Source organism: Agelaius phoeniceus, chromosome 13 (assembly GCF_051311805.1).
Source record: "Agelaius phoeniceus isolate bAgePho1 chromosome 13, bAgePho1.hap1, whole genome shotgun sequence".
Classification (NCBI taxonomy): domain Eukaryota; kingdom Metazoa; phylum Chordata; class Aves; order Passeriformes; family Icteridae; genus Agelaius; species Agelaius phoeniceus.
The window spans coordinates 12,302,365-12,328,649 of NC_135277.1; the positions used below are offsets into that span (position 1 = coordinate 12,302,365).

Sequence of the window (26,285 nt, forward strand, 5' to 3'; positions counted from 1 at the left end):
CTGCAGAGCCAGGCCCTGCTGCAGGCCCCAGCAGCAGCAGCACATCCCTCCAGCTCTGTCCCCTGCCTCATTACCCACCTCCCCTCCACGGCCCTGCTGGAGGCTTTTAGCATTTATTGGTAATTTATAACATTGACAGCAGCACTGCCTCATCACACACAGGGCACCTGAGCCATGGCCCAGAGCTTCCTCCCCCACACACATAAACACAAAACCCTAAAGAGCTCAAACCTGAACACAAAGCAGCCCATATTCCCCCCACAAATACACCAGCTCTCCCCTTACCAGGCACAGCTCCTCTGGCTGGGCAGGAGGGTCCAGCTCAGGCAGCCTTTATTGCCCTGGGTTAGCCACACAACCAGGCTGCAGCTGTGCACCACCCCTGCTGCCCCAGCTGCCGCCAAGGTGGGTGAAGGCAAGGTCCAGCTGCTGCTGCTGTCACCCCCCTGAAAGGGTCTGGGTGCAACAGAGGCAAGAGCAACCCCTCTCCCTGTCCTGGGTTTGCACTGCTCCGCTCCCCTTGCCTTCTGCCCGTGCTCAGAAAATAAAACTTGTGAAGCTCATTTGGGTGTTTGTGTTGTGGGCTTCTGTGAAAAGCCCAGCTTGCTCCCCTGAGCATGCTGGCATAAGTGGTGCACACACCAGAGTTAAATATAGCTCCTACATAAAGTTCTGACTTGATGAGGTAACTGGGAAGCTGTGCAGGCTCCTGGGCACCCCAGCTGGCCCTGCCTGTGACTGGCCTGTCCCTACAGCGTGGGCTGGGGGCCAGGGGTGCCCCAGGATATGGGGTGGGTGCACCCCAGGGACACGCTCCTGGGCAGAGATTGGTGACCAAAGTGACTCATGTGAGAAGGAAACAAGGGACAGGAGGTGTGGAGAGAGGTCACAGCAAGGGGACCTGCTGTGGCTGCAACAGGCTCTGCCCACATGCTGCCCATTGCTGTCCCTGGCCCATGGGATGAGAACCTGGAAACATTCCCCATGTCTGCCTGATGTGCTTCAACCCTTGTGGCATCTCTGGATTTTTTTTTTTTTTTTTTTTTTTTTTTTTTGGAAAAAGCATTTTCTGTGTCCCCTTCTCTGCCAAGTGAGGGTGAGCACAGCTGGAGCCCTCACCTTGCACTGTGGCCCTGGCCAGCACCATCCCATGGAGACAGTGACCGAGCCAGCTGGGTTATCCCAGTATGAGCTGCAGATGAACAAATCCCAGAGGCACTCCTGCTGGCTTGGAGGACATTTCTGGCCTCCTATATCCCCTTTGCCTTTGTGCTTGCCCTGGACAGGGGTTCCTGGTGATGCTTTGGTTTCTGACCTGCTCTTGGGACGCCAAGCCCAGGGGAGGCCTCTGAAGGGATGCGCTCAGTGCCTCTCAGCTTAGCAGTAAAAAGAAATTTTTACATCAGGGCACAGGCTGCAGGCATTCCAGAGATAAAATATTGTCAGCAGAGCCCAGGCCATCCATCAGAATAAATGTAGCTGATGCCATGATTTATGGGACAACGATGAAGGTTTAATCCTCCTCTCAGCAGTGCAACCTGATTTGCCACAAAACCCTGTTAAATTTTGTGGCACACGCTTCATCACTTCATTAGGAGATAGAGAGAAAATGGTTCAATGCATTCCTGAATCTTTTATGGCTGGGACTCTCCTCCCACCACTCCCGAGTGATGGGTAATCTTTCTGATCAGATCCCCAGGAAAAGACCCCGTGGGATTACAGAGAGCGAAGGCATTAACAACAGTGACAGGAAAGGAATACAATATCCCTTTAAACAATTAAATATTGATCCTGCAGGCCTGGGGTGGACTCCATCACACAAAAGGAAACACCTCTGTGAATTAGTTTGGTGACATCCATACCCTTAGATGATATAAAGGAAACCAAGATTATTTGCTTCACTTATTTTTCTTAATGTTTTTCCCCCTCAATTAGAGAAATGCATCTGGTATGAGCCTCACTCGCCTCTCAGACACTTGGCACTCATCTTTCCAGAGCCCACCATGATGGGATGGGATGGGATGGGATGGGATGGGATGGGATGGGATGGGATGGGATGGGATGGGATGGGGAGTGCCTGCTGGGGGCAGGGGCTGCACAGCTGTGTGGATGGAGGGCAGAAGACAGTGCAGGGAAGCCTTAGGTGCCCTTCCATGTGCCCTCCCCTCTCCCCCCAGCCCGGGGATGTCCCTCCCCGGCCCCACCGAAGCTGCCCCTCCCAGGGGAGACCTGGGGCTGCCCCTGGGACTCCCCTGCTCCCCTCGGCTCAGCCCGGTGCCTGTGGCTGCACACGGAGAAACAAAAGAAGGCAAGAAATGTCTAAATTTAAAGTGCTGGAAAATCCAACCTTTTATTTACTACATTTTTGTGACTACATAAACGCTGAAACATTGTAACGCTGAAACATTGTAACACTGAAAAGCATGATGACATCATCACTTGCTTTTTTCTTTTTTTTTTTACTTTTTCTCTTTTTTTTGTTTCTTTTTTTTTTTTTTTTTTTTGCTTAGCAAACACAGCAGATGATATTGCACGGCATAAAGTGAGAACAGTAGCAAAGCTTAAAAAAAGTAACTTAAGGAAATCTTAACGCAGTACAGGAGATACTCATACCCAACCCAGGGCAATGCCTAGCGCACTGCACTTGTCATCGCTACACACAAAAATACAGAAGAAGCGCTTGACTAAGAGAGAGAGTGAGGAAATATCAGCAATCAACCGTAATTAGGTACAATAATCACTTAGTCTGAAATGCAGATGCAACGCATAAACTACTGCTGCTTCCTAATGGGCGAACTAAAGATGGCAGCAAAGGGCTTTAGCAAAATCTTCGCTTCGTATTCGTTATTTTTCTTTTTTTTTTTTTTTATTTCCTTTTTTATTTTTTCTTTTTTTTTTTCCCGTTTTTTTTTGGTTTTTTTTTTTTTTTTTTTTTTGGTTTTGTTCCGTTGCTCTGGAAGAATTCCCGCTTGCTCTGGGAAGGTTTCCTAGCCCTGCGGAGCTGGGACCGGTGATTGTCTCAGGCGCCCTCTCTGCGGCGGGGGCCGGGCGGGGCGGGCGGGGGTCCCCGGGCAAGGCAAGGCACAGGCAGGGCTGTACCCCGCGTTCCCCGCCGCAGAGCTAACGCGGCCCCACGCTGAGGGTGCGGGGAGTGCAGTGGATGCAGAACATTCCGTGAAAAACCAAACTAGCGGGACGGGGCAGGAAAGCGCGGCTGCCCGAGCACGGCGTGTCCAGTGCTCGTGGCTCATGCTGATTCACAGACTGTAATGCTGCGCCTCCCCCTCCCCGTGAAGCACAATCATTGCACAGCATTAGCTCCTGTATTAAAAGCAGACACTGAGCTAATGCCTGCCAACAGATCATTTAATGATCCTTCACTTCAGAGCATCTTTATTGCCCCATTTCAACACTTGAAGTATAAAAATGTACCTAGAAAGTGTAACTTCCACCAAAAGCTCAGACCCTGCCCTCGTCCTTCCCTCCCTCAAGCCCTTCACTATCCCCTCAGAGGAAAACGAGCTACACCTGGGGCTCAGTTACTGCACGGGACAGGAAATATTTACAGCCAGCACAAACCGTGTCAGTACACAATGTTTACTTGAACCAGAATCTAGTCTTTATGCAAAATAAACCACAAGTGAGTGGCATCCTATTCTCTGTGCCATGATGCCATCATCAGCTTTGCAGAAGTATCATTGTCATTACCCTTCCTTTATTTTTTGGTTTTCAACTCTGAGCTGCCTTGTCCTCCCTGGAGCTGTGGGGCTGCTGGGGCAGCTCCGTTCCCTGTGCACTCCCTCACAGCTGGGGCAACCCCTGGGCCTGGCAGAAGCTGCAGCTTCCCTGGGGACCCAGCTGTGCCCCAGGGACCCCATCCCACCCCATTGCAGCCCTGCCTGGGGACCAGGTGGCCTGGGGTGGCCCTGAGCCCCCCAGAGCATCCCCATCCCTGCCTGAAGCCCTGCCTGGGGACCAGGTGGCCTGGGTGGCCTGGGGTGGCCTGGGGTGGCCCTGAGCCCCCCAGAGCATCCCCATCCCATTCCTGCAGCCCTGCCTGGGGACCAGGTGGCCTGGGGTGGCCTGGGGTGGCCCTGAGCCCCCCAGAGCATCCCCATCCCATTCCTGCAGCCCTGCCTGGGGACCAGGTGACCTGGGTGGCCTGGGGTGGCCTGGGGTGGCCCTGAGCCCCCCAGAACATCCCCATCCCATTCCTGCAGCCCTGCCTGGGGACCAGATGACCTGGGGTGGCCCGAGGTGGCCCGGGGTGGCCCTGAGCCCGCGCTGTCGCGGCGCCCGCCGCAAAGGCCTTTCCATGAGCAAGGTTTCCAGATTCAAGTCAGCTTTTCTCCCGAGGCCCAAGGTTTCCAGATTCAAGTCAGCTTTTCTCCCGAGGCCCGCGCCCGCTTCTTGCTTGCGCTACCCGTGCGAATGGCGAAGGAAAATAAAAACTCAGCAAAATCTCTCACAAATGCCAGTGCTTTTTAAACATTAAACGACTTTTAAATTCTTTGGATGTGCGGGTCTCACCCACAAAGCAATCTTTCTAGAAAAAGACAAATAAATTAAAGAAAAAACACGCTAATAATGCCTTTCTGCTTTCTAAGTGACAAAAGTACTACCTTGAAACACTCATTTTGGCATGTACAAGTTGGGGGGAAGGGAGGCCTGGGGGGTAACCTGGCAGTGTTTGTAACACGGGTGGAAGTGCATGCCAAGACAAGGCTGAAGATACACCCTGCAGTCAAGAGAAGCACTCTCCTTCAGTTCATCTCAGCATCAAGAATGAAAAGATTGTAACATAAAGCTTTGGCCATTTTTGAATCTACTATATACAATTTTTTTTTTTAACTACATAGTCATAAATTAAAGCAGTGATTAAATAAGCGTATACAAAATGTAATTAAATTAAAAGTCACAGCACATTATAGAGAAAAAATAGGAACCATTTATCACAGCAGAGAATATTTTTTTTTACCCTGTGAAAAGAACACCGACTAGCAAACACAAAGCATCCTAGCTGAAACAAAAGTAATTGAAGCCATGTTTCCCTTTCTTGCATTCATTGCGAACAGCAATCTTTACCCACTTTGAAACATTCCCAGGAATAAGATCTTCCTTGAGTATAACAGAGAAGTTCTGCCAAAAAAAAGGAAAAAAGAAGAAACCCAAACCCAAACCAAACAATATAAAAGGAATATACAAACAAAACAACCCCTACAAAATAAATAAGAATTATAAAGCTTTTTTTTCAGTAACCTTAACAATTATCAAACTAGTAAGTTCTGCCTTATCACATAGACTCTCTATACAACATAACCCTAAAGATTTATTACTATGAGGTATTTGGAGGAATTGGTAAAAGCGATGCACGGCCTGTCTGGGCTCAGGGACTCAAGCTGCTTTGGGGGAAAGGAGAGGGAACCTTTGGTTTGTCAGCAAGAAAGTGGAAAAAAACATTTTCCTTTGGTATCAAAGAAAGTTTCATTGCATGGTTGCACGGCAAAAAGCACCACGGTGAAGAATTATTCCTTTTTTTCATTAGTGGCCTTTCTAACAGGCTGAGGTATTCAAAGAGTATAAGGTGAGAGATAAAGAGGTCAACAGCGGTTTAACACTTTGGTTCAAGCAAGGCACTCGTCCTATGAGTTTACAAAGTTTGCAACATGTTTGCCAAGAGCTTTATTATTATTATTATTATTATTATTATCCTTATCATCGTCAGTAGTAGCAGTTGTAGCAAGAGAAGTATTCATAAGGTTATTAGCATTACCACTAAGAATGAAGACAAGGTTACACACTGAGTGAAGGTGAGGAAGGGGGTCAGGGGATGGGGGTAAGAAGGAGGATGAGTTCCCTTTCCAGACCAAGGCCGTGCATGAAAAATCTTTGGTATTCTTTGGTATCATCAATGTGATTAAAATCACCAATGGAAATCGAGTGAGGTAGCGTCTTTGGTTCACACTATAAATAGTAGATCTTTACACACTTTTTTTTTCTTTTTTTTTTTCTTTTTTTTTTTAACACGTGGAAGTAGCTATTCCTTACCTTTTGCTTCTTTGTCTTTAGCAAATAGTTACCAAATGTATTGTAAAGCTAACCACACCACAATAATAAACCAGGAGGCTAAGCAAAGTCTCAAAATTAGCCCCTGGGCCTTTGAATGCACCCAAACGCAGTGAGATAGAAAAGGGTAAGTGCTTTCTCTTTGTTTGCTAAATGCATAGTTTTCATCCCTATGTACAAAGGAGGAGGAAGAGGAGGAGGATAGGAGGAAGAGTAGTAGAAAGAAGGAACGTTTTTTGGGGTAAAAATGTCCTGTTTACAACTCAGGTGAGGAGAGGTGTCCTAAGACTCTTTGGTATAAGCTCAGCAGTGTTTGTGAACCCTCTGGGCAGCAGCAGCCCCGGGGCAGTGCCCACCACCACCGGCCTCTTCCTGACGTCCCAGGAGAAGCACAGTGCCCAGGGCAGCCCTGGGGCTGCTCTCATGCCAGGCCACCCTGGCTGCCTGGGAATTTGCTCCTGGCCTGGCGGGTGCAGGAGCAACTTCCCGAGCAGAAGCTCCGTGTCCGGCTGGCTCTGGTGGGGTTTGCTTTACCTGAGTAAGGAGAGGAGGCTGCAGCCCTGGAGAGCACACAGGGCTGAAGGAGCACTGTGGGGCAGGCTGAAGGAGGACTTTTTTTTTTTTTTTTTTTTAAGTTTGTTTTGTTTTTTTCCTAGAAATCTAATGATGCCATTTACAATGGGGATGGATGAGGACAGTTCACCTCTTGGCCAGCCTCCCCCTGTGGGTCACTGCGGTCATGTTTGGATGCAGCCTGTTTGCTGAATGCATGTTCCTAATGCCCTCCTGCCCTTGGAGTCACCTTTGACTGAAGCCCCATCTCCTGATGCTCCCAGACTGTTTTGGGTTCTGCTCCCTCTCCTATTCCTTCCTGGCAGAGTTTTAGATCCTCTTGTCGAATTTGAAACTAATTTCCATTTTGTCAGGAATGAAATGAGCTGAAAGACTAACACTAACAGGCAGAGACAGGTTTCCTGGGTAATGTTAAATGCAGCATCAGAGGAAACTCCCCTTCAAGGATGCCCTGTTGGGTGATGGCACCAGTCAGAGCAAGGGAGCACCAGGTAACCTGTCCATGCTTCAGTCGGTGTGGCTGGGCAGTCTGCTCAGAGGTAACACAGCTTTCCAGCTACACTGAGCAGTTCCAGAGTTATTTGCTTCGTGTTTTGAAGGAAATTGTAGGAAATTGTGTTCTTTGCCTATTCAGAGTATGAGGCGCATATTGCTCATGGGAAGAGTGGTTTGTTCCTAATGGCTTAGAGAAAACCAAAAGGTTTATATCTACTTAAACAGACATGTAAAAAACCCAAAACACTTAAAATCTACAACTTGTGCATTAGTTTTAGTGTGTGTGGACATGTGTGTGCACGTGTATACATACATACATACACCCCATCAAAATGTGTGTGCATGTACATATACACAGTCCTGTTTAGGGGCTTGCATGTGTGTGTATCAGAGATCCTGAAATTGCATATTGGGTGCAAATTTAATGCTGGTATGAAAGTTCTCTTTGGTTTCAGCAAGTAGTCTATAAAGACAATACAATGGAAATACTAAAAATGCGGCAATGTACTTTGAATTTCCCTGCATTTTTAAATTCTCAAGTTTTAAATAAATAAGGCTTTATTCTCTAAACTATAGGTACGTCACAAAGCAGTGTTTTGCTGGAAAAAACTAAACCTTTAGTTATCACTGTCCTTTACTAACCTTACACTAATGAGACTGCATTCATAAGGTACTTTCTATGTGAGCTTATCAATGTTTCCATGTCAATTATGTCTCCATGGGGATGGAACACTTCAAAAGAAAGCTTGCTAAAATTTAAGGTAAGCTAGACACTCAAAAAAGTCCAGATTAGGTGCCATTTTCATAGATAATTGCCTTGTCAGCCTTAAAGTGGATTTAACATACTGAAATACGGAGAAATATTCAGTGCCAAAAATATTTGGTTTATTTAAATTTATTTTAATAAAGAGATATTTCACCTGTACTCTAAACACTGGGTGGAAATAAACTGTATACCCTGAACCTTGACTAGACCCTGTCCTCTTGGGAAACAACTGGTGCTACAAAAGTTGCTCTACTTTGGTGTCACTGGTATTTTGAGTGGGCTTCATCCCCCAAACCAGTATCTGCTACTGTTTATAGTGTTTGGATTCTAGTTTACCTTGAATTTTCCTTTGTCTTTTTTTTTTTCCTTAAAAACAAAAAGGTTGGAAGTTAGATTACCTATTTCTAGTCCTTGCATTGGGCCTATACCTGCATATTTGCTTATTTTGGAATTTAATATACCTAGCATAATTACTACAATAATTTGAAATACCAGTTAGAAATCTAACAGGCACATGTATGATTTTTAAAGTCTACTTTCCCCTTACATTAAAATTTAATATGCAGATATTTCACGCTTTTCTCTTTAATTTTATCAGAGTAGGAACGGGATGATTTCTCTCCTATGGGTCTGTTAGCAACAGAGCGTTTAAAGCTTTTCAGCGACAAACTTCAAACTATTTCATGCATTATCCTGACTAAGAGATGAGCAAGAAAGAATGCACGGGCCAAAAGCTCAGCCTGCCACACATAGATACAAAGCCACAAAACACCGGGCTGTATCTCGGTGTCACGGGACTTTTGCTCTTGCCTTCAGAGAGATCACAATTCCTCCTTCCAAAAGCACTCCTGGAGCTCCCCTTGGAGCTCCTCCCGCATTAACTGATGTTGTGCCACTGCTTCCAGTAGGAAAGGACCACGAGCCGTCAAAGCTGTTACTATTCCTTTGCCTGGTAAAGTCGATAGGTAAAAAAAAGCTCACTAATGTCAATGAGTATTGATCAGACGCTGAGCCCTGTGGTTTTGCATCCCTCAGTCCCTTTCATTTTTGCATGCTGAGTGCCTCAGGTCTCCTGTTCGCAGGCTAGATGGCAGAGCTGAGCCACGCTGGAGCACAGCTGCACCGGGCTCCAGCCGGGACAGCGCCCGGGGACGGTGCCACACGCACGGTGTCACACGCACGGTGTCACACGCACGGTGTCACACCCACGGTGCCACACGCGGCTCCCTCTCGTGCTCCCGTTGGAGTCAGTGAGGAAAGGGCTCACTGAGTTCAATGGGAGCAGCATCCCGCTCTCGGTTCCTGTGATCTCCTCGGGTGACATTCTTTCTTGCCAATCACAGAAAGAAACGATAATGTGGTTTTACTAATTGCAAATAACAGTCTTGATTACAAGTTTTATGTGTTATACAGTTAGATTAGTTTATACCTATAACTCTACATAGTATTTGTGTAAAAATAGCTTTGGAATATTAAAATCATTGCAATAAAATACCTGCAATACAATTATTAAATGTGTTCTTTGGTAGCTAGTCGATTTTTTTATGGATGGAATAGTTTTCCTTTTTTAAATCTGAACATTCCTTAACAAACAAAGAGAATGCACTGGTTTAGGTACCATTCAAAATTTCTTTGCCTAGTTTGAACTTGTTTCGAGGCATTGCACCAGCCAAGTTCAAACTGTGAAACAGCAAAAATCACACTACCGTTCCAAGGAATTCAGACGACTCCACGCTCTGGGGGCCGTGCCCTGGCACAGCCCTCTCTGGAGACCAGCCCTAAGTCCCTACCCACTGGGTGCACGCAGGACGGACACACTGACACCTCCATGGCAACTGCTGTGGCCGTGAAGAGCTGTATCCAAAGAGATGTCTGCTCAATGACAGGAAATCACTATGCTCCAAACCACTACACAGCCAAGTATGGTGAAGATGATAATGGGCAAAGGTGTGAGACCAGTGGTCTGTTCCTCTTCTCTTTGCTTTCCGTTCCGTTCCCTCCATTTTGCTTCCTTCTTCCTCTCTGTTTTTTTTTGCAAGTCGTCATCCTACTAAAGTGTGTGTCTTAGAACAAAGTCATAATGCAGGTGAAATAAGTCTTTGGTTTCTTTGGACTTATAAATATTTTTTTTTTCAAATAGTTTTAAGTATAAACCTGCTATTTTGAGGTCCTGGTCTGTCTTTATTTTATTTATTTATTTATTTTTTAAAGCTTTTCCACCGAGGTTTCAGTTCGTGGTTATTCCTTCATGCTTTGGTACAAGTGCTTGATGAAGAAGATGAGTTGCCTGAATTGGAGCTGCCCTCGTCTTGCCACTTATCCAGACTCCTCCTCCGTGCATTCATGAAAAAGTTGCTGACGGTGCTCAGCTCCAACCCGAGCTGCTGGGAAATGGTGATTTGTAATTCTTTGGACGGACGCTTATTTTCCTTGAATATTGCATGTAGAGTTCGACGCTGGACGTCGGTGAAGACCAGCCGAGGCTTTTTGGGTGTATTCCCTCTATCCTTGCCGTGCTCCTGTTCTTTCCTCTTGCACGCTGCAAGAAAGGGGAGCACAGTTAGACAGGGCTGCCAGAGGAGTGGGTGGGAGCACAGTGCAGGGCAAATTAGGAAAAAAGGACTGTTCGTGTCAGCTTCTGAATTTGGACAGGATGTGGGACATTTACATCTCTAACTCATTATAAACTATTACAAGTATAAGGAATAAAAGTTAAAAATACCTTTGTTGTTGTCTGTTAAAACTCAGCAAATGCTTATACTAAGAACTTACATTTTGATACTACCCATTAGTGTTGAAAATTTAGCCATTTAATATCTTTAGGAGGTGGAGTGTAATTTGAGGGAACGCTAAAGTTAACCTTGGTCATACTTTCCACAATTATTAGCTGCTTTCAATCTATTTCTGTAGCTTTTTGTTGACTGAGAATTAATGAACTATGAGGAAGCAGTGTACTACTACAATCTTACAGGCCAAATCTATTCTGAACAAAATAAAACATGTTTTGTCATGAAAAACAATGGTATAGAAATCTTCTTTATAGAATTGCTCCTCATTTCATCTATCATCCCTTCTTTCCCTATCAGAATGTTATTTTGCTCTACATTAATAAAGGGTACTTGCAATTTGAAATCTGCCTCCCAGAGCATCTTCCAGGCAGGATCTGATGGGATGTGAAGGAGACTCCCAGATCCCTCTGTCAGCCTTCGACTGTCTGCCATCTCATCTTAGCATTTTGCTAGGATAAAAGCTTCCTTGGGAGGCCAGATTCGATTCCTCTGTCTCACTTTCCAAATGCTCTGAAGCTGTTTCCCTTCATTCTCTAACAATGTCCTTTAATTCTGATTGAGAGATGTGTTTCTGAAGGCAATATGAATGTTCTTTCTCTGGATCTGTCTAGTCCCAGCTCCTGTGGAGATCAGTACTGACTACATGAAGAATTTTGTGCAGTATCTCTACTTACACCATGATTATTGGAATGAAAACAACAAATTACTTTGCAAAGGTCCTTTCTACAGCTGGTACTACTACCAAGAGCTGGTCCTGGCATGAGGGTTTCAATGATCATGGGAGGTATGAAAACAGTCATCCACCTTTTGTACCTGAGAAATGGGAACTGCACAGATCAGGAGCCAGGAGCTGTGAAGGCTCCTTGTGCTGGCCCAAGACACTGGTGGCTCAGTCCCCTCTGAGGAGAGGCTTTTGAAAAGGTCCCTAACAATATAAATTCCAGCCACATACTCTTTCCTGAGAAATCACACATCAATCAAATAGACTGGGCTGCCAAGCTCATGTCTCCTACAAGTATTTTTATCTGAAAACCTTTGCAGAACGCTTTGAAGTTACATCCTGACCTCTAAAACACCGTGGAGCTTCTGGGCTAAAAACCAGGTTTCCTGATGCTCATGAGCCCCTACTGAAGCCAAACTGCTGAATTCACTGTGGGGATTGGTTCCTGCTGAAATAATCTACATCCCCACTGGAGGGTGACATGGGCAAACCAAGGGTTGAAGATGCTTTTGCAAGAATAGTCTGTTATTTACTGCCACATATTCAGAATGAGGATACCAACAGCATCTCAGTCTTTTATGTATGTCTGACCATTTGATAATCAGAAATTCCTGGGAGCTCAGCTTTACAACAGCCTCATCCTCCAGCTCTGACTGCCCCTGCTAACAGGCTCAGGCAGAAAAGAAGACAAACCAGATGCAGACAACATTTGCTGTGCTTCATTTCTGCTCACGCTGCTTTACACCTCCCTTTTTCAAAGGCTACACAAATTCCATCTTCTGCCTAGATACTCCATCCAGATCATAATTTGTCACAAAATCCTAATGGCACAGCTAGCGTGATCCAAGTCAGTGCTGTGCAATGCTTCAGTGTGAATCATCACATCACAAATGACAGCCACAGCAGTAGGTGCAGAGCCAGCTCAATTAGTGATGGGAGCCTCTGGGGCTTCAATCACAAGCTGCTACATGAGCTTTCTGAAATAGCAGGGAATAACAAAAAAACAACCATCTATTGGGAAACTAGCTTGCATGACGCATTGTCTTCCTGAACTTGTGCTCATTTCCTGAAATGTAGCACTCCTGAACAATTATTTCCATGGACAGTGTCCCAAGAGTTACAACATACCTTGTTCCTCAACTTTAATTGTATCAAAAGCCTCTTAATTAAAGCTAGTGACAGCACAGAGGTAAGAAAATAGCTCATTACTAGGGAGAAAAAAAAAATAAAACCTATCCAGTATATGATATAAATAAGCCTATTTTACTTTTTTTGCAAATATTTTCAGCTTTACCTCCATTAACATTTGCCAGAGGCAGATTGAGGGCAAAAATTTCCCAATGCACTCAATTGTTCCAAGAGCCCTTGCACTGCCAGGCTCAGGTTGTGAGCAGCAGGAGTGGATACCACCTCTCATCTTCTGCCTTGTCCAGGCTCAGGAATATTAATAGCACTTAAAAATAAATAATAGTGATAATGAAAAACTGTAATAGGGTTTCCTTGCGATCGTTTTCCCTGCACTGGAGCCAATCAATTTTAATAATAAATTGTAGCTTCCAGCTTGCCAGAGAACAAATGCACACCACGGGATAAAATCTGTTCCAACAGGAGAGTAGATGCAGAGCAGGCACAGAGATTGGCCTGGCAAGGTGGGGCTGCCAGGCTCTCTGACAGCAGCCTGAGCCACGTCATGCCCAGGCAGAGCAGCACACCCTAGTGCCAGGGCTTCCCCTAATGCCCACTGAGGTCAGAGATGTCAACTGAAATGGTTTTTTTGGAAAAACACCAGAGCCTGTCTTCACAGCGATTTATCACACACTCCATCTCTCTTTTATCTTACACAGCAGAAGATAATAACAGTAATTTGCACTGATGTCCTTCTTGTGCCCCTGCCCTTGAGCAGTGTGAGAGGACCCTCTCCCAGAGCACAGACACTGGCTGTAGGTGCTTTGCAGGGTGCTGTGCTCCCTGGAGGGGTGCACCTCCCCCAGCACACACCTGCGGGCACCCAGCCCTCACTGCCTGCTGCAGGAGCCCTGCTCTTTGTCTCCAGGGTGCCCCAGCTGAGCAATGCTCCATGTGATGCCTTCTGAAAAAGCCTTTAAGAAAATCTTGTTAAGAAAAAAGAAAAGCAGAGGATAAAGGAAGAGTCACCCTGACTCTGGCAACACGCGTGCAGATATGACAATGTAATATTATCAGTGCCAGAAGGAGCCTTATAAATCCAGTCCTGAACTCTGGCCTCTCCCAGTCACTTCCATCTTCCTCTGCCCTGAGCAACAGATATTTTTGACACTTGCAATTCTCCTGACACAACCCATCAATCTATTTTTGCCTCCCTTTGTTCCTTCTAAGTCACCCGAGGGATTTGGTCAGGCAAGCTTGCCAGGCCCCGTAAGGTCTGTGCATGCCAGGGAGGCCCAGGTGTCTGGGCATGGAGCAGAAATGGGCTCCCAGCTCTGCAGCTCCACTGCCTGCTGACACTGCCCCAGCTGGGTGCAGCACAGTGGGATCAGTTCTGCCTGTCAGGAGTGTGAACAGGACCCTGTCCCTGATGAAAATGCACTAATTGCATCTTTAGGTCGAGACAGTGAAGAGGATGTTTTGCCTATCTGTGATACAGCTTTATTCAGTCAGTGTAAAAGTCAAGATTATAGTAAGCTCAGGTGTTAACCCTGATGCTTGATCTAATGTTTCATCCCTAGAGGATGGATTTCTTTTTAAAATTGAAGGAAAAAACCCTGATTACTCTACATCAATTTTCAGGAGCACTTGGTGTGCACACATGTGCCTAGCTGTTTCTGGCAAACTCCAGTTTTCCTTTCTAAAAAACAGAAGCAAAGAATAAAACTGGTGATGCTCTCAATAAACCTAATTTCCCATGGGTTCTGGCTTGGTTTGTGAACAAAATAAAATATCACCACAAGTTCCGCTGGTTGCTTTTCTGGAAGACAGTCACTGAAGCAGAGGGAACAACAATGGAGAATTTTACTTGGGCAAGTCCTGCCCCAAGCCCTGTGGCTACTTTTGGTGTCAGGGGGCAACTCCCCTGAGAGAGGCATTGCTCAGCTGCTGGCCCACTGTGGTGCCAGCACAGAACAAGCTCTGACAGGGCATGGAGGGGTGCAGATGGTGGATTTGGGGTCCCAGGCCCCAGAGAGCTGTGCCCTCACAGGCACAGCCAGGCCACAAGCCACTGTTACTTGATGGCCACCAAGTATGAGATTATGTATTTTACCCCTCCTCCTGCAAAAGCCTTTTGGTTACCCCAACCTCATATGTACAGGACTGTCTTAAAGACATAAAAAGCCCTTTCAGAAGTCTCTCTTTACATGTATTTTCTAATCTCTGCTGTGTCAGGTCTAGAAAGCTCAGCTACAGTCTGAACTGCATCCACCCAGGAATCCCTTTCCAAATCATCTTCTTCTAGTTTTGAAACATCACACAGTATCCAATAACATGTGTGGAGAGTGAAAATTTCACTGGTATTGACTGGAGAATATCCTGAAGGATATTCTTCTGTAGGAGGCTCTAAATTCTGGTGGGGAAAGCAGCAGTTTTTCTGCTTCCACAGGAGACTGAAACTGCTGGAGGACTTTGGCCATCACAGATAGTTCTAATCACACTGGCTACAACAGCTCAGTGGAAACAGGTAGCCAAAAGCTTATGGTAAATTCATGGTGCCAATAACACACAATAAAGTGTGATAAGTTACATCCTTATCATGTGAATAACACCTCTGGGGCTTGCAGGGACACACACGAACAACAGACCTTTCCCAATTATCAAAAACTTCATATTTGGGGGCATATGAAAACAAAATAAAAGGGCATAGGAGACACAGGCTACCTGAGGGTTAGATGTGCCTACATGAACTAAACCCAAGCAAATCTGTTAGACCTGAATAATAACCACAACTGCTGGGTGACATTCACTCTGATACATCAGAGTTTAGTGGTCCCCTGCACTGCCCCAGGTTCCTCAGAGGCTTGGGAGAGCATTCCCTTCAGCTCCAGCCCACTGTGGGGTAAGGCCCTGCACAGCTTTTCAGGGATGAAAGCCTACCTGGGTGACACAGGTTATTCCCCAAAGCTTTGTCTTTTTAACTGAAAAGAGCATGGTCTTCTCTGAAATGTCTGAGCCCACACTAAATGATTTCTTTTTAATCCGGGCATTATTCAGCATTTGGCACTTGTTTCTCTAGTGATTTGTATTTATGCTTATTCAGGGTGTAGGTGTTTCCATATGCCCAGAGATCTTTTGATCTGTGTCCCATTTCTCTGCCATCAAATCCAGGGAATAGTCTTTTGTTGTTTCATAGCATCAAAAGAGATGAAAATACCTTTGTGTATGGGAAGCTCACAGGATGACATCACCCCACCAACATACAGATCCCAGCTGAGCCAGAACGGTAAACATCTCACTCCTGGGCACTGTATTAAAATGAGTGACCTTAATTTGCTGCCCCTGGAATAATGAAGTGAATCTGACTGAGGAGTGCTGACTCAGCAGTTGGGGATTCAGGGGTTTACACAAACTCGGTGTTGATGGATCTGTAACCACTTCAGCAAACTGACATCACCGTTACACAATGTGTTGCTAAGTGGATCAATCAGGGGAAAGCACCTGATTTCCCTGCGATATCATTTAAAGCAAATGTTAAAATTCTTTAGCTAGCTCTTTAGTTAACCATATTACTGTGACAAATATTTCTTAGCGTAGCATAAGTAATTAGAATTTAATCACTTAAACTGCATCTTAATTACCCCAAATGAATTGAAAGGACATTTAATAGCAAAGATTAAATTGCCTTAATGAACGATTTTTGCGACTACATCAATATTTTAACCGCGTCAGCCGGGCCCGGCCCCCGCCCGGCGCCGCAGCGGCACCGCCGGGCCCCGGCCGCGGGGGGGCGCCCGCTCCCCGCCACGGGAGCTCCGCGGGAGGAGCGCAGGGCAAGCGGGGCTCGGCTCCGCATCCCGTGGCTCCGTATCCCGCATCCCGCGGCACCGCAACCGGCCGCACCGCATCCCACCGTATCCCACCACACCGCGGAGCTCCGCACCGCATCCCGCCGCGCGGCACCACACAGCACCGCATCGCATCACATCCCACCGCACCGCATCACACCGTATCCCACCGTGCGGAGCTCCGCACCGCATCCCACTGCGCCGCATCACATCCCACCGCGCCGCGGAGCTCCGCGCCGCATCCCACGGCACCGCATCACATCCCACGGCACCCCGTGGCGGGGACTGTACCACATCCCACCGCACCGCACCGCACCGCGGAGGCCGCACCGCATCCCATCACAACCCACCGCATGGCCCGCACCGCATCCCGCAGCACGGCATCACACCCCACTGCACCGCATCACGTCCCTCCGCACCGCGTCCCACTGCACCGCACCGCACCGCGGGGGCCACACCGCACCGCGGGTTCCGTTCCTAAGGCATCACAGCACGCCGTGGGCTCCTCACCCGCGCTACCGCTCCGTACCGCACCGCGGCACGGCATCCCGCTGGGGAGAGCCAGCCGCTCCGTTCCGCTGCACTCCGCATAGCGCAGGCTGGAAAACGCCGCCCGCTCGTGCCGTGCCGTGCTGTGCTCTGCTCCGCTTATGCGCCGCGCCCCGCCTACGCGGGCCGGCCCACCCGGGCCGGGCAGCACCGCCCGCTGCGCACCTGGCCGTGCCCCTTCACACCCTCCTCATCTCCCGCCCCGGCAGCCCCGCCCCGCGGGACAGACCCCGCTGCGGAGCCGCACCCGGCCCGCTGGGCCCGGCTCCGAGCTGTGGGAGCGAATCCCCTCCCCGGGCCTCCGAGGCGCTCGGGTGCTGACTCCGGCACATTCCGCCCCCTCCCACATCCCCAGGCGGAGACTTTGCTACAGCAGCCGAAAATTGAGTTTCTGAGCGCTGGAAACGACGCAAAAGCTTCACTGCAACATTGAGTATGGCCAGGTTCACTGAAAAACCCAGGTCATTTCTCTGGTTCCGCTCCTAAGGACCGGCCTGCCGGCTGCCGCTTCCCCGGCTCCAATTTTTAAGTTCTCCGTCAATTCCAATATATTCAAAATAACGAGATATGTTTCAAATAAAGGAGAAATGAGTCAGTGACGGCATAAAGAAGTTCCTCCGGTTGGGGAGGACATTAAGGAAGCCGTTTGGCAGCCTGCCTGTGCGGGGGATAAACGGGGGCAATGGGGCCGCGGGCAACTCTCCCGCCTGTGGCTCAGTTCGTATCGACGGGTTTCTAATGCATGTGACAACGAGTGCAGAATTCTGCACCCTAAAAACATCCAAAACCCGAGCCCGGGCTCATTTCAGTGGCTTTCTGCACCCAAGTGTTAAGGAAGAGCCCCCCATGCCATCCGATTCACGGCTTTCCTCTATGGGAAGCAGCGGCATTTCTAGCTCCACCAGCCGGCGCCGCGCTCTGCGCCCCGCGGTGCTGCCCGCAGCCCTGCGGAACAGCAGCCGGCCATCGAGCTTTAATTCCGTTTGGGCTGCACGGAAAATGCCACCACTGAGGCTTTCTATCGCCCTAAAATGGGGGGGGGGGGGGGGGGGGGGAATGAAAACTACTGTTCCGTTAATAAATAGTTCCTACAAATTAATCTTTCAGCGTCATAAAACTGACTTCTTCTTAAGCAAAACGGCTCAAGTCAGCTGCGTTTCCAAAGAGAGTCTGTCAGCATGGGTCACTTCTCTGTCCGTGTATGATTAATCCAGGTAGATTTGTGTCTGAAACGCGAATCTACATTTATCGATTTGATCATGGAAGCGCCCGACACGCGGCCATGCTGGGTCCCGGTCGGTCCTCAGGAAAAACTCCCCTCGATGCCTGTAGTCGTCAGGTGAGATTCACCAGCACCTCAGCAACAGCTCCTACGCTTCAGTCACCTTAGAACTCCCGGAGTTCTCGTCCCTCGTGTGGAGTTTATGCGGACCCTTCGGCTACACGGGCAGGTGGGGGCTGCCTGAGGCAGAGCCGGAGCGGTGGTTTAATGCCTGTACAGGCAAAGCCAGGCACCGAAGCGTACCTGGCCTATGGATTTCCATATGATTTTGTCTCAATCTGATTATCACATTCCTTCCTGGCTATGTAGAAGGCAGATCGCACACACCAGAACCCAGCTGCGCACCGGCAGGAGCCCGGGCTCCCTACCGGTGTCACCTGCGGCGGGCACAGTCCTGGTGCCACACACCTCTCCTCTCCTCCTGGGGCATCCCGGCCCCCCTGGCTGAGTTACCGTGCTGAGGGAAGCTCGCTTCCCCTCTGGCCACGCAGTTCGAAGGCACTCATGCCCAAAACAGGCGCCCTCGGGGCTCTGCCCTGCCGGGAGCCGAGCCGCCCCCGCCGCGGGCAGCCCGTGCGCTCGGCCCGGCGCTCGCCGCAGCACCGCGGCACTAATTGCCGGCTGCAGCTACGTATAATCGATGCGATGCTGCTCCCCATCGGGGCCGGCAGCCGTGGGGAGGCTCAGCAAGCACCTGCGCCCGAGCGGCCTCGTCCATGAACCGGGAGGGGGCCGGCCCGGGAGCGGGGCTCGCCCGGGCGGAGGCGGAGCTGGGGCCGGGCCCTGCCGGCGGTCGCTGTTCGTGGTGCTGAAGTCCAGCGGGGCCTCACTCGTCCCGCGCGGGGCCAGCCCGGTGGCGGCGGGGGCCCTCCGCTCGCAGCGCTCCCCGGAGCCGCCGCCGCTGCCCGGTGCGGGCGGGTGCCGGGGCCGGCGGGGCCGCTCCCGCCCGCTGGCGGTCAGTAGATGGCGCAGAGCCCCCGGGAACCGAGGGGCGATCAGCGAGGGCTGCGGACGGACCCACCGGTCGGGGCGGGCACCGCGCCCGCAGCCCGGCTGTGTGACCCGGGGCGGCCCCGGCGGCGCCCACGGGCGGGAGCCGCCCTGTTTCGAGGCTGTCTGATTCAAACGGCAGCGAGGGTGGGAGCGGGCACGGCCCCTGGGTGCCGCCCCGCCACGCGGCGGTAATTAAAACAAACAAACAGCAGGCGAACGCACGCACGAACAAACAGCGGGGCCGAGCCGCGCTGAGGGGCGGGGGCTCTGCCAGGACGGGCGCGGGGCGGGCCCGGCCCGGTGCGGAGGAACGCGGCTCGCCCGGCCCCGCTCCTCCTCCCGCTGGGCAAACATTAACGAAGGGCAAACGCGGCTGTAAATCAATCCCGCCGAAGGACACGGCCGGCAAACAAGTGCGCCCCAGCGCTGCCCCGGCTGTGCACCGGGCACGACTGCTCCGGGTGCTCTCCCACCCTCCGCTGCCTCCGGGCCCCCTGCCTCGGCCCAAGCCCGCACCGGCAGCAGCGGAGCGGCCGCTGTCCCGGCCCGAGGTGCGCCGAGCCAGGCCCGGGCCGTCCCCGTCCGGGCGGCCCGCAGGGTCGGGAGGGGCAGGGCCTCTCCCCCGGGCCCGCTCCGCGCTCGGAGTGTCACCGGTGAAGGCCCCGGTCGATGCCCCCCGCCTCCCTGATGCAAACGCCTTTATGCAAAGTGCCCGCAGGGTAAATATTAAACAGCCCCTAATGAGGCCACCGGGGCCGGGGCGGCCCAGACCTTCCCGGTGCGCTCGGGGGCGGCGGCGGGCGAGAGGTGCAAACGGCGTCATTAGATTTCATATTTAACGTGGAAAACGCTCTGATTACTCCATCGATTTCTTTACAGTTAATTTGGCGAGAATTTCTCGCCGGCTTCCCAAGGCTTCAGCTTAGCCGGGATTCACACTGGGAGGGAGAAAGGATAAGAGGAGTGGAGGAAAAGAGGTGCAGCTATGAAAAATAGCAGTCAGGTCGCGGGCAAACATGGAGCAGCTTTGGAGGGACGGGCCTGTCCCCTCCTGAGAGCCGCGGGCGAGCGCGGGTTCCCCAGGGCGCCTCTCGCTGCTGACGCGCTCGGGGAGCCCCCACGGGGGAACCTTCGGGACGGGCCCGCTCAGAGGGCGCCCATCGGTGAAGGACCCACTCCGACAGTAGGTTCTAAGGAACCTCGGGCTCGCTTACACTCCTCCGGCGCCTTCACAGAATTTGTCTCTGCCGCGTTTTCCCCGGCGCTACCCTTCCTCCCGAGCGGCGGGCCCGAGCGAGGCCGGCGGGCAGTCGCAGTTCCAACAATGAATGGCTCGAAGCAGATTATTTTTTCCTGAACAAGCCAAAGTCGGGGTTTTTTCTTCCTTTATCCTCTCCTGTTTCCTCTTTCTCACACACACGGAAAAAAAATCCAACAAACTGAAATGAATTCAGCCTTAAATCCCAGCAGGCTGCAGAAGGGATGTACTTTTTCTTTTAATTGTATTTATTTTTTCGGCGTCCCTTCACAGCCCTTCCAAATGTCAATGAAGGCGAGGGAGAGGGAGGGAAGACTAACAGAGAGACAGTCAAATAGATAAATATTCAGTGATAGAGAGGAGAGAGAGAGTGGGACAGACAAAGGAAAAAAGAACAGAGAAGAGAAAGGAGATGGGATGAATAAGATGGAGGCTGGAAGAGGTCAGCTTTGCAATTAGCAGTTCTGCTTACATTTCAAGAGACAGCCCAGGAAGTGTCAAGACCTCAATCCTGCTTCCATGTAACTACCAATTTTTCTTCTATTTGTCGGAGCTTCTGTAATCTGGGAGGTAGGAATCCCCCAGGGACGGCTGGAAGGGGCAAATACTCAAGATAAAGTGCAAGGCGAGACCGCGAGGCCTAAAATAAGCAGGCTGCATCCCCCTCACTGCCTCCCGGTTGCTGTCTGCAGGAAATCAGAAAGGGAAGAAATGAAGGCGGCTCTGGGTATTTATCTACCTGATAATTCTCTAAACGCCCGGGAGTGAGTTATAATTTGGACGTGAAATTTAATTTGCGTCGGCCGCAGTAATTTATGTTATTTTGAATTGATGTTCATACATCAATATCAATCGGGGCAGATTTTTACCACTTAGTAAGATCATCACACATTTAAAACCTGCACAAAATAAAATCGATACTTTATGCATTTACAGCCGGTCGCCGGCAGCGCGGCGCGGAGGGGCGCGGAAGGGCGCGCAGGCTGCGCGGGGCGGGGCGGGGGCCCCGGGACCGCCCCACTGACAGGGACGCAGCTCTATGCAAATGCCCACGTGCTGCCGGCGCCCGGGTGGGCAGCGCCCGGCGAGGCCCGGAGCCCCCGGTACGCGGGGAGAGCTCTGCGGGCCCGGCCCGGAGCCCCCGGTACGCGGGGAGAGCTCTGCGGGCCCGGAGCCCCCGGTACGCGGGGAGAGCTCTGCGGGCCCGGCCCGGCCGGGAGGGACGCGCGGACACCCCGGTGCGGGCGGTACATCCCGACCCGCCCCCGCTGCCAGCCCCTCTCGGCCCCGGGGAGGCTGTTTCTGTAAGGTGCCAGCTTTGGGGTTTCATCGGAAAGGGAAGGCGGAATAATGAGGCTTTGTCTCTCTAACGGGATTACCGGGATCCGTTTATGAGAGGGCAGCGCTGAGGTGGCTGGAAGAAGGGGCGGTCTGGGGGCAGCAGCGAACAATGGGACCCTCCGGACCCGGCAGCTGGGCAGAGCACGGCCGCCTCCTTCCTTCCCTGCCTCCCTCCCGGCCTGCAGCAGCCGGGGCTGGCAGAGCTCCCCGGCCGGCAGCGCCAGGGAAGGGATGCCAGCAGGCTCCGAATCGAGGGGTTGTTTCCAGTATCGATCTATGCAAATGAGCGGAGATTCAGGTCGACCAAATTGTCGTAAAAACACGCTCCAAATCGAAGAAAGTTCGCCTTAGCAATCGTTACGGGGATATTGGAAACACAAACTCCATCCTCCTCTCCTGGGTAGCACCAGCAAGACGAGGGTTTTTCGCTGGTGGGGTGGCTGCTGAGAAAGGGAAGGCGGAAAGGGCAATTTCTGAGAGCTCAGACCTTTGAAACCGACTCCGCAGGAGTGGAAGCCAAAGAGAGCAACGTCCTCCCACCGGCGCGCACCTAAGGGCCAGCTACAGCGGGGAGGGAGGCCCTGCCCCGGACCCTTCCTAGCTCAGCTTCAGGTTTCTGGAACAAGGTGGTTGACTGAAAACAGGCACGGAGCACGGTGGTGGCCCAGCCGCGTCCCTGCACACTCGGGGAACGCTCGCAAGCTCTCACCGTCTCGGTAGTCGAAAGCGCAAGACCCGTTGTGCTTTTGAAAGGAGAAAGATTTGGCCCTTCCCTTATTTTTGTCCGTGAAACGGATCAGTGACCCTGGCTCCAACTCGGATTGACTGTCTTGCGTTCTCCAGGGACAAATTAATGGAGACCTATCACTTAATTAACAAACCCTCACTCGCGGTGTAGTAAAGCCGGGCTCTGCACCCGGAGCGCAGACGGGAGGGTTTGGGGAGGCGGCAGAGCACAGGTCCGGACCGGGACGGCCATCTCTGAGCAGACAATACGGAACCCGCTCGGGAGCACCCCGGGCAGCGAGCACCGGCAGCGGGGCGAGCCTGCGGGGCAGCGGAGCCGCGACACGGCCGGCTTGTGTCACGCAGAGACATCCACGCGAAACTCAAAGTGCGCGGCCTAATGATAACTACAACCAGTTAAAAAGATTTAGAAAATGAAATCAAACGATTTTAGCCACCAGCATTTCTCAGGCACCGCTCACCCGCCGGGCTCGGCTCATTCGAACCAAACGCCTGTCCCAGCTCACCCAGCCCCAGCGGGACGCGGGCCCCGAGCCCCGCCGCGACCTGAGCCCACCGCCCCCCACACAAAGCAGAGGCACCGACTCCTCTCGGCGGCGCATTACCGGGGCTCCCCCGTACCCCGTCCGTGGGCCCGGTTCAACCGCCAGTTCAAGCATTTCCGCCTCGCCCTCCGCGCTCCGGGCAGCGCTGCCGCCGGCCGGAGCGGCTTTCGGCGGCGTCCCGTTACCGGGCGCGCTGGGCGTCCTCTGCCCGCGGCAGGCGAGCCTGGCCCGGGGAACGGGGAGAGCCGGGGCGCCGCACTGCGCTGCCCGAGCCCCGAGCCCCGGCTCGGCTTTGTCTGAGCGCGGCGCGGAGGAGCCGGACGGTGCCGGTGCACTGAGCAGGGAGAGGGAGAGGGGAAGGGAGAGTAATGGAGTGGCGGAGCGGGGGATCGGTGCTGCTCTTCAGGGACGGGCAGGGACCGGGGCGGCCTGCCCAGGCCCGAGGCCCCGCTCTGCCGCTGCCGTGCCCCGAACACCCCGCAGCGGGCTCACCTGCAAGCCGCAGAGCAGACATCCGCTGAAACTCCGGCTCCTGGAGCCACTTCCACATTCTGCGGAAGGTCTCCCGGCCGGATTTGAGCTTGCTCCAGGGCTTGGGGTTCCTCAGCAGGTCTGAGAGCGTCCCTTGAGAGCGGCACAGCACCCTCTGGGCGAAGATAGCCTGGGGGATGCTGTACCGCTTGAGCTCGGTGGTGATCCTCTGAGCTACTTCTTTGGTATTGATTTCTTCCATTTGCCCTGAATTACTTCCACTGTTGACCTGCGAACCAGTTACAGAAGGGTTTTGCTCCCTGGCAGAGCCCAGGATCTGCCCGTGGCTCTGGGCATTCAGGTGGGCATGGGGGTGGTGTGGGATCCCGTTGATAGGCACCATGCCAGCGGAGGTGGGGGTGAGGTGTTGGTCGCCATGCCTGGCTAACATGGCAGGGTGGTGGGCTTCAAATCCGTTTGGGGTGAGCATTTTCTCGGCGGGCATGGTGGCACTGGGATGAGCGTAGTGGGGCAGCCCTTGCTGGGAGTTGTGGATGCTCCCCAGGCCCGATCCAGACAACGGAGAGAGGCTCTGCCCCATGCCGGTAACATCCTTGTGGTAGGGGGTGTAGAGATTGTTCATAGACGCCAGACCCCTCTCGTCCCGCATGAGCGTGAAGCTGCCGCTCACGTTGCCCGGTATCCGCTGGTGGGGATGGTGATGGTGGTGATGGTGGTGGTGGTGGTGAGGGAACTTGTCCGAGACCGTCGAGATGGGAGGTAGAGGCTGCAGAGGGGTTAACGTGGTGTAGGTGCTGCTCATGCTCATGCCGGGGGGTGTCTCGCAGGCCATGGTCATGGTGGGGTGCAGGGGGCCGGTCAGGGCGTGCTCGGGCGGCCGGTGGTGGTGGTGGTAGTCGCCGCCGTCGAGGATGGACGCCATGCCCATGGAGCGCGGGTGGGCCGGCAGGTGGCTGCCGCGGTGGGCCACCGCGCTCCGGTGGTGGGGGCTGCCGCTCATCAGGTCGGCGGCGGCGGGCACCGGCTCATGGCTCACCCCGTGCAGATCGCCGATGTTCTCCATCGCCAGCTGCGCGTTCATCGTCGGCCGTGCGGGCGGCGGGACCGCACATCTATCTGGTGGGCGGCGGGGCGTCCCGGAGCTCTTGGCGGCGGCCGGTTGCTCCCGCGGGCCGGCGGCGGCGGGCGAGCGCTGCGGGCTGGTGGTGGCGGTGCTGCTGCTGCTGTTGCTGCCGGGGCTGCTGGCTTTCCCGGTTTCGGTTGGTTCGGTTTTTTTTTTTTTTTTCTTTTTAATTTTTATTTCGTGGCAATGTATTTATTTGTTTTTTCCCGCTGCTGGCTGGCGCCGCCGGGCCGTTCCTAGGGCCGCCGCTCCCTCAGGCCGGGCCCCGCAGCCGCGGCCGCGGCGGGTGTGTGGCCGCGTCCCTCGCCATCCCCAGCCATGGCTCTGTCTCTGTCTCTGCCCCGCGCTCCGGCTCCGCTCCGTGCTGCAGCGCCGCCGCCGCCCGCACCGCGCATGCGCGCGGCGCCCCCGCCCGCCCCGCCCCGCCCCGTGACGTCAGCGCCGCTATTAAGCGGGCGAGCCCCGCGCGGCGGCGCTCAGAGCCGGCGGTGCCGCCGCTGCTGCCCCGGGCCCGCCGCCCCCGCCCCGGGCACAAAGGGCCCAGAGCCCGCCCCCGCTGCCGGCCAGGGACACCCGCCCCGCCCCTTCGGTGACTCCGCGTTTTCCGTGACCGCGGAGCCTCCTCACCGGGAGCTTCCGGAGGTGACACCGGACCGCCCTGCCCCGCGGCGCCCGTGGGCTGTGCCCCCTGTGTCCCCCGCACTCCCCGCCGTATCTACCCCACGCTGTCCCGGTATCGCTCCTCTCAGGTGCCCTGCGGGGAAACTTCCCGTTGCCCGGCCTGGGGAGGGCGGTGGGAGCCGCACGGCGCCGCGTCCCGGGGCCGGCCCCGCGGCGCAGCTCCCGCACCCCTCCAGCGGCTCTGCCGGGGGTGCCGCGGGTCCGGCCGGGCGGTGCCATGGGGAGGGACGCCCCCCTGCAGCCCCCGCCGGGGACCCCGGGCGTGCCCGGCAGTGCAAGGCGAGCATATGTCCCGAGGCGCCCAGCAGCCGGACATGCCGCTGGTTTTCTTTTATTTTTTCTTCAAAAAGAAAGAAAAGGAGGCGGAGGAGAAAGAACAAGCGAGCTCACCCGCCGGCCCCCCTCGTTAGCTAAGGTGCCTTTATGCTGGAAGAAAGGGCAGATGTGCCTATTGTTCGCCCATTAACAATAACGAACCACGCCGGGCAGAGTGCAGCGTGTGCGCGGCGCCGAGCGGCGGGAGGGACGGGCCGAGCCGAGCCGAGCCGCGGGAGAGCCGCGGGGCCGCAGCCGGGCGGCACCGGGCAGGCAGCGCACAAAGGCCGCCACCGCTTCCCCCCGCACTGCTGTCGGGGACCGCGCCCGCCCTCGGCACCCTGCGGAGCAACCTGTCCCCATCGCCCCGGCCGGGCCCGGGGACAGCGAGCGGATGGGGCTCAGGCCGGGCTCCCGGTGTCTTTTCCATGGAGCGGGGGATAGGAGCTGAGCACCCGTCCTGGCAAAGCCCGCACCGGCGGCACGCAGAGCGGGGCCGAGCTGCTGCGTCCCGCGGGACCCGTGCGGGGCCGGAGTCACCCTCCTGCGCTCCACTGAGAGCTCCGAGACCCCTTC

The 26,285-nt window shown here is 53.1% G+C and overlaps 1 protein-coding gene across 1 annotated transcript; it reads right to left on the reverse strand.

Annotated features, from left to right (window-relative positions):
- Window positions 1-2,320: 2,320 nt before the first annotated feature.
- ONECUT1 (one cut homeobox 1) lies at window positions 2,321-25,075 on the reverse strand. The gene is made up of 2 exons (XM_054642306.2): window positions 23,591-25,075; window positions 2,321-10,439 (listed from the first exon to the last, which is right to left on the reverse strand). Exons 1-2 carry the CDS (start codon window positions 24,669-24,671, stop codon window positions 10,147-10,149), a joined length of 1,374 nt encoding a protein of 457 aa, XP_054498281.1. The 5' UTR covers window positions 24,672-25,075; the 3' UTR covers window positions 2,321-10,146.
- Between the last annotated feature and the right edge of the window lie 1,210 nt (window positions 25,076-26,285).

What these genes read in the sequence shown, in the direction of transcription:
- ONECUT1 (XM_054642306.2), bottom strand. Translation starts at nt 24,671, where the DNA reads ATGAACGCGCAGCTGGCGATGGAGAACATCGGCGATCTGCACGGGGTG. An exon ending in GTCTGCTCTGCGGCTTGCAG is followed by an intron (nt 10,440 to 23,590) that starts GTGAGCCCGCTG and finishes CCTTTCTTGCAG; the next exon opens with CGTGCAAGAGGAAAGAACAG.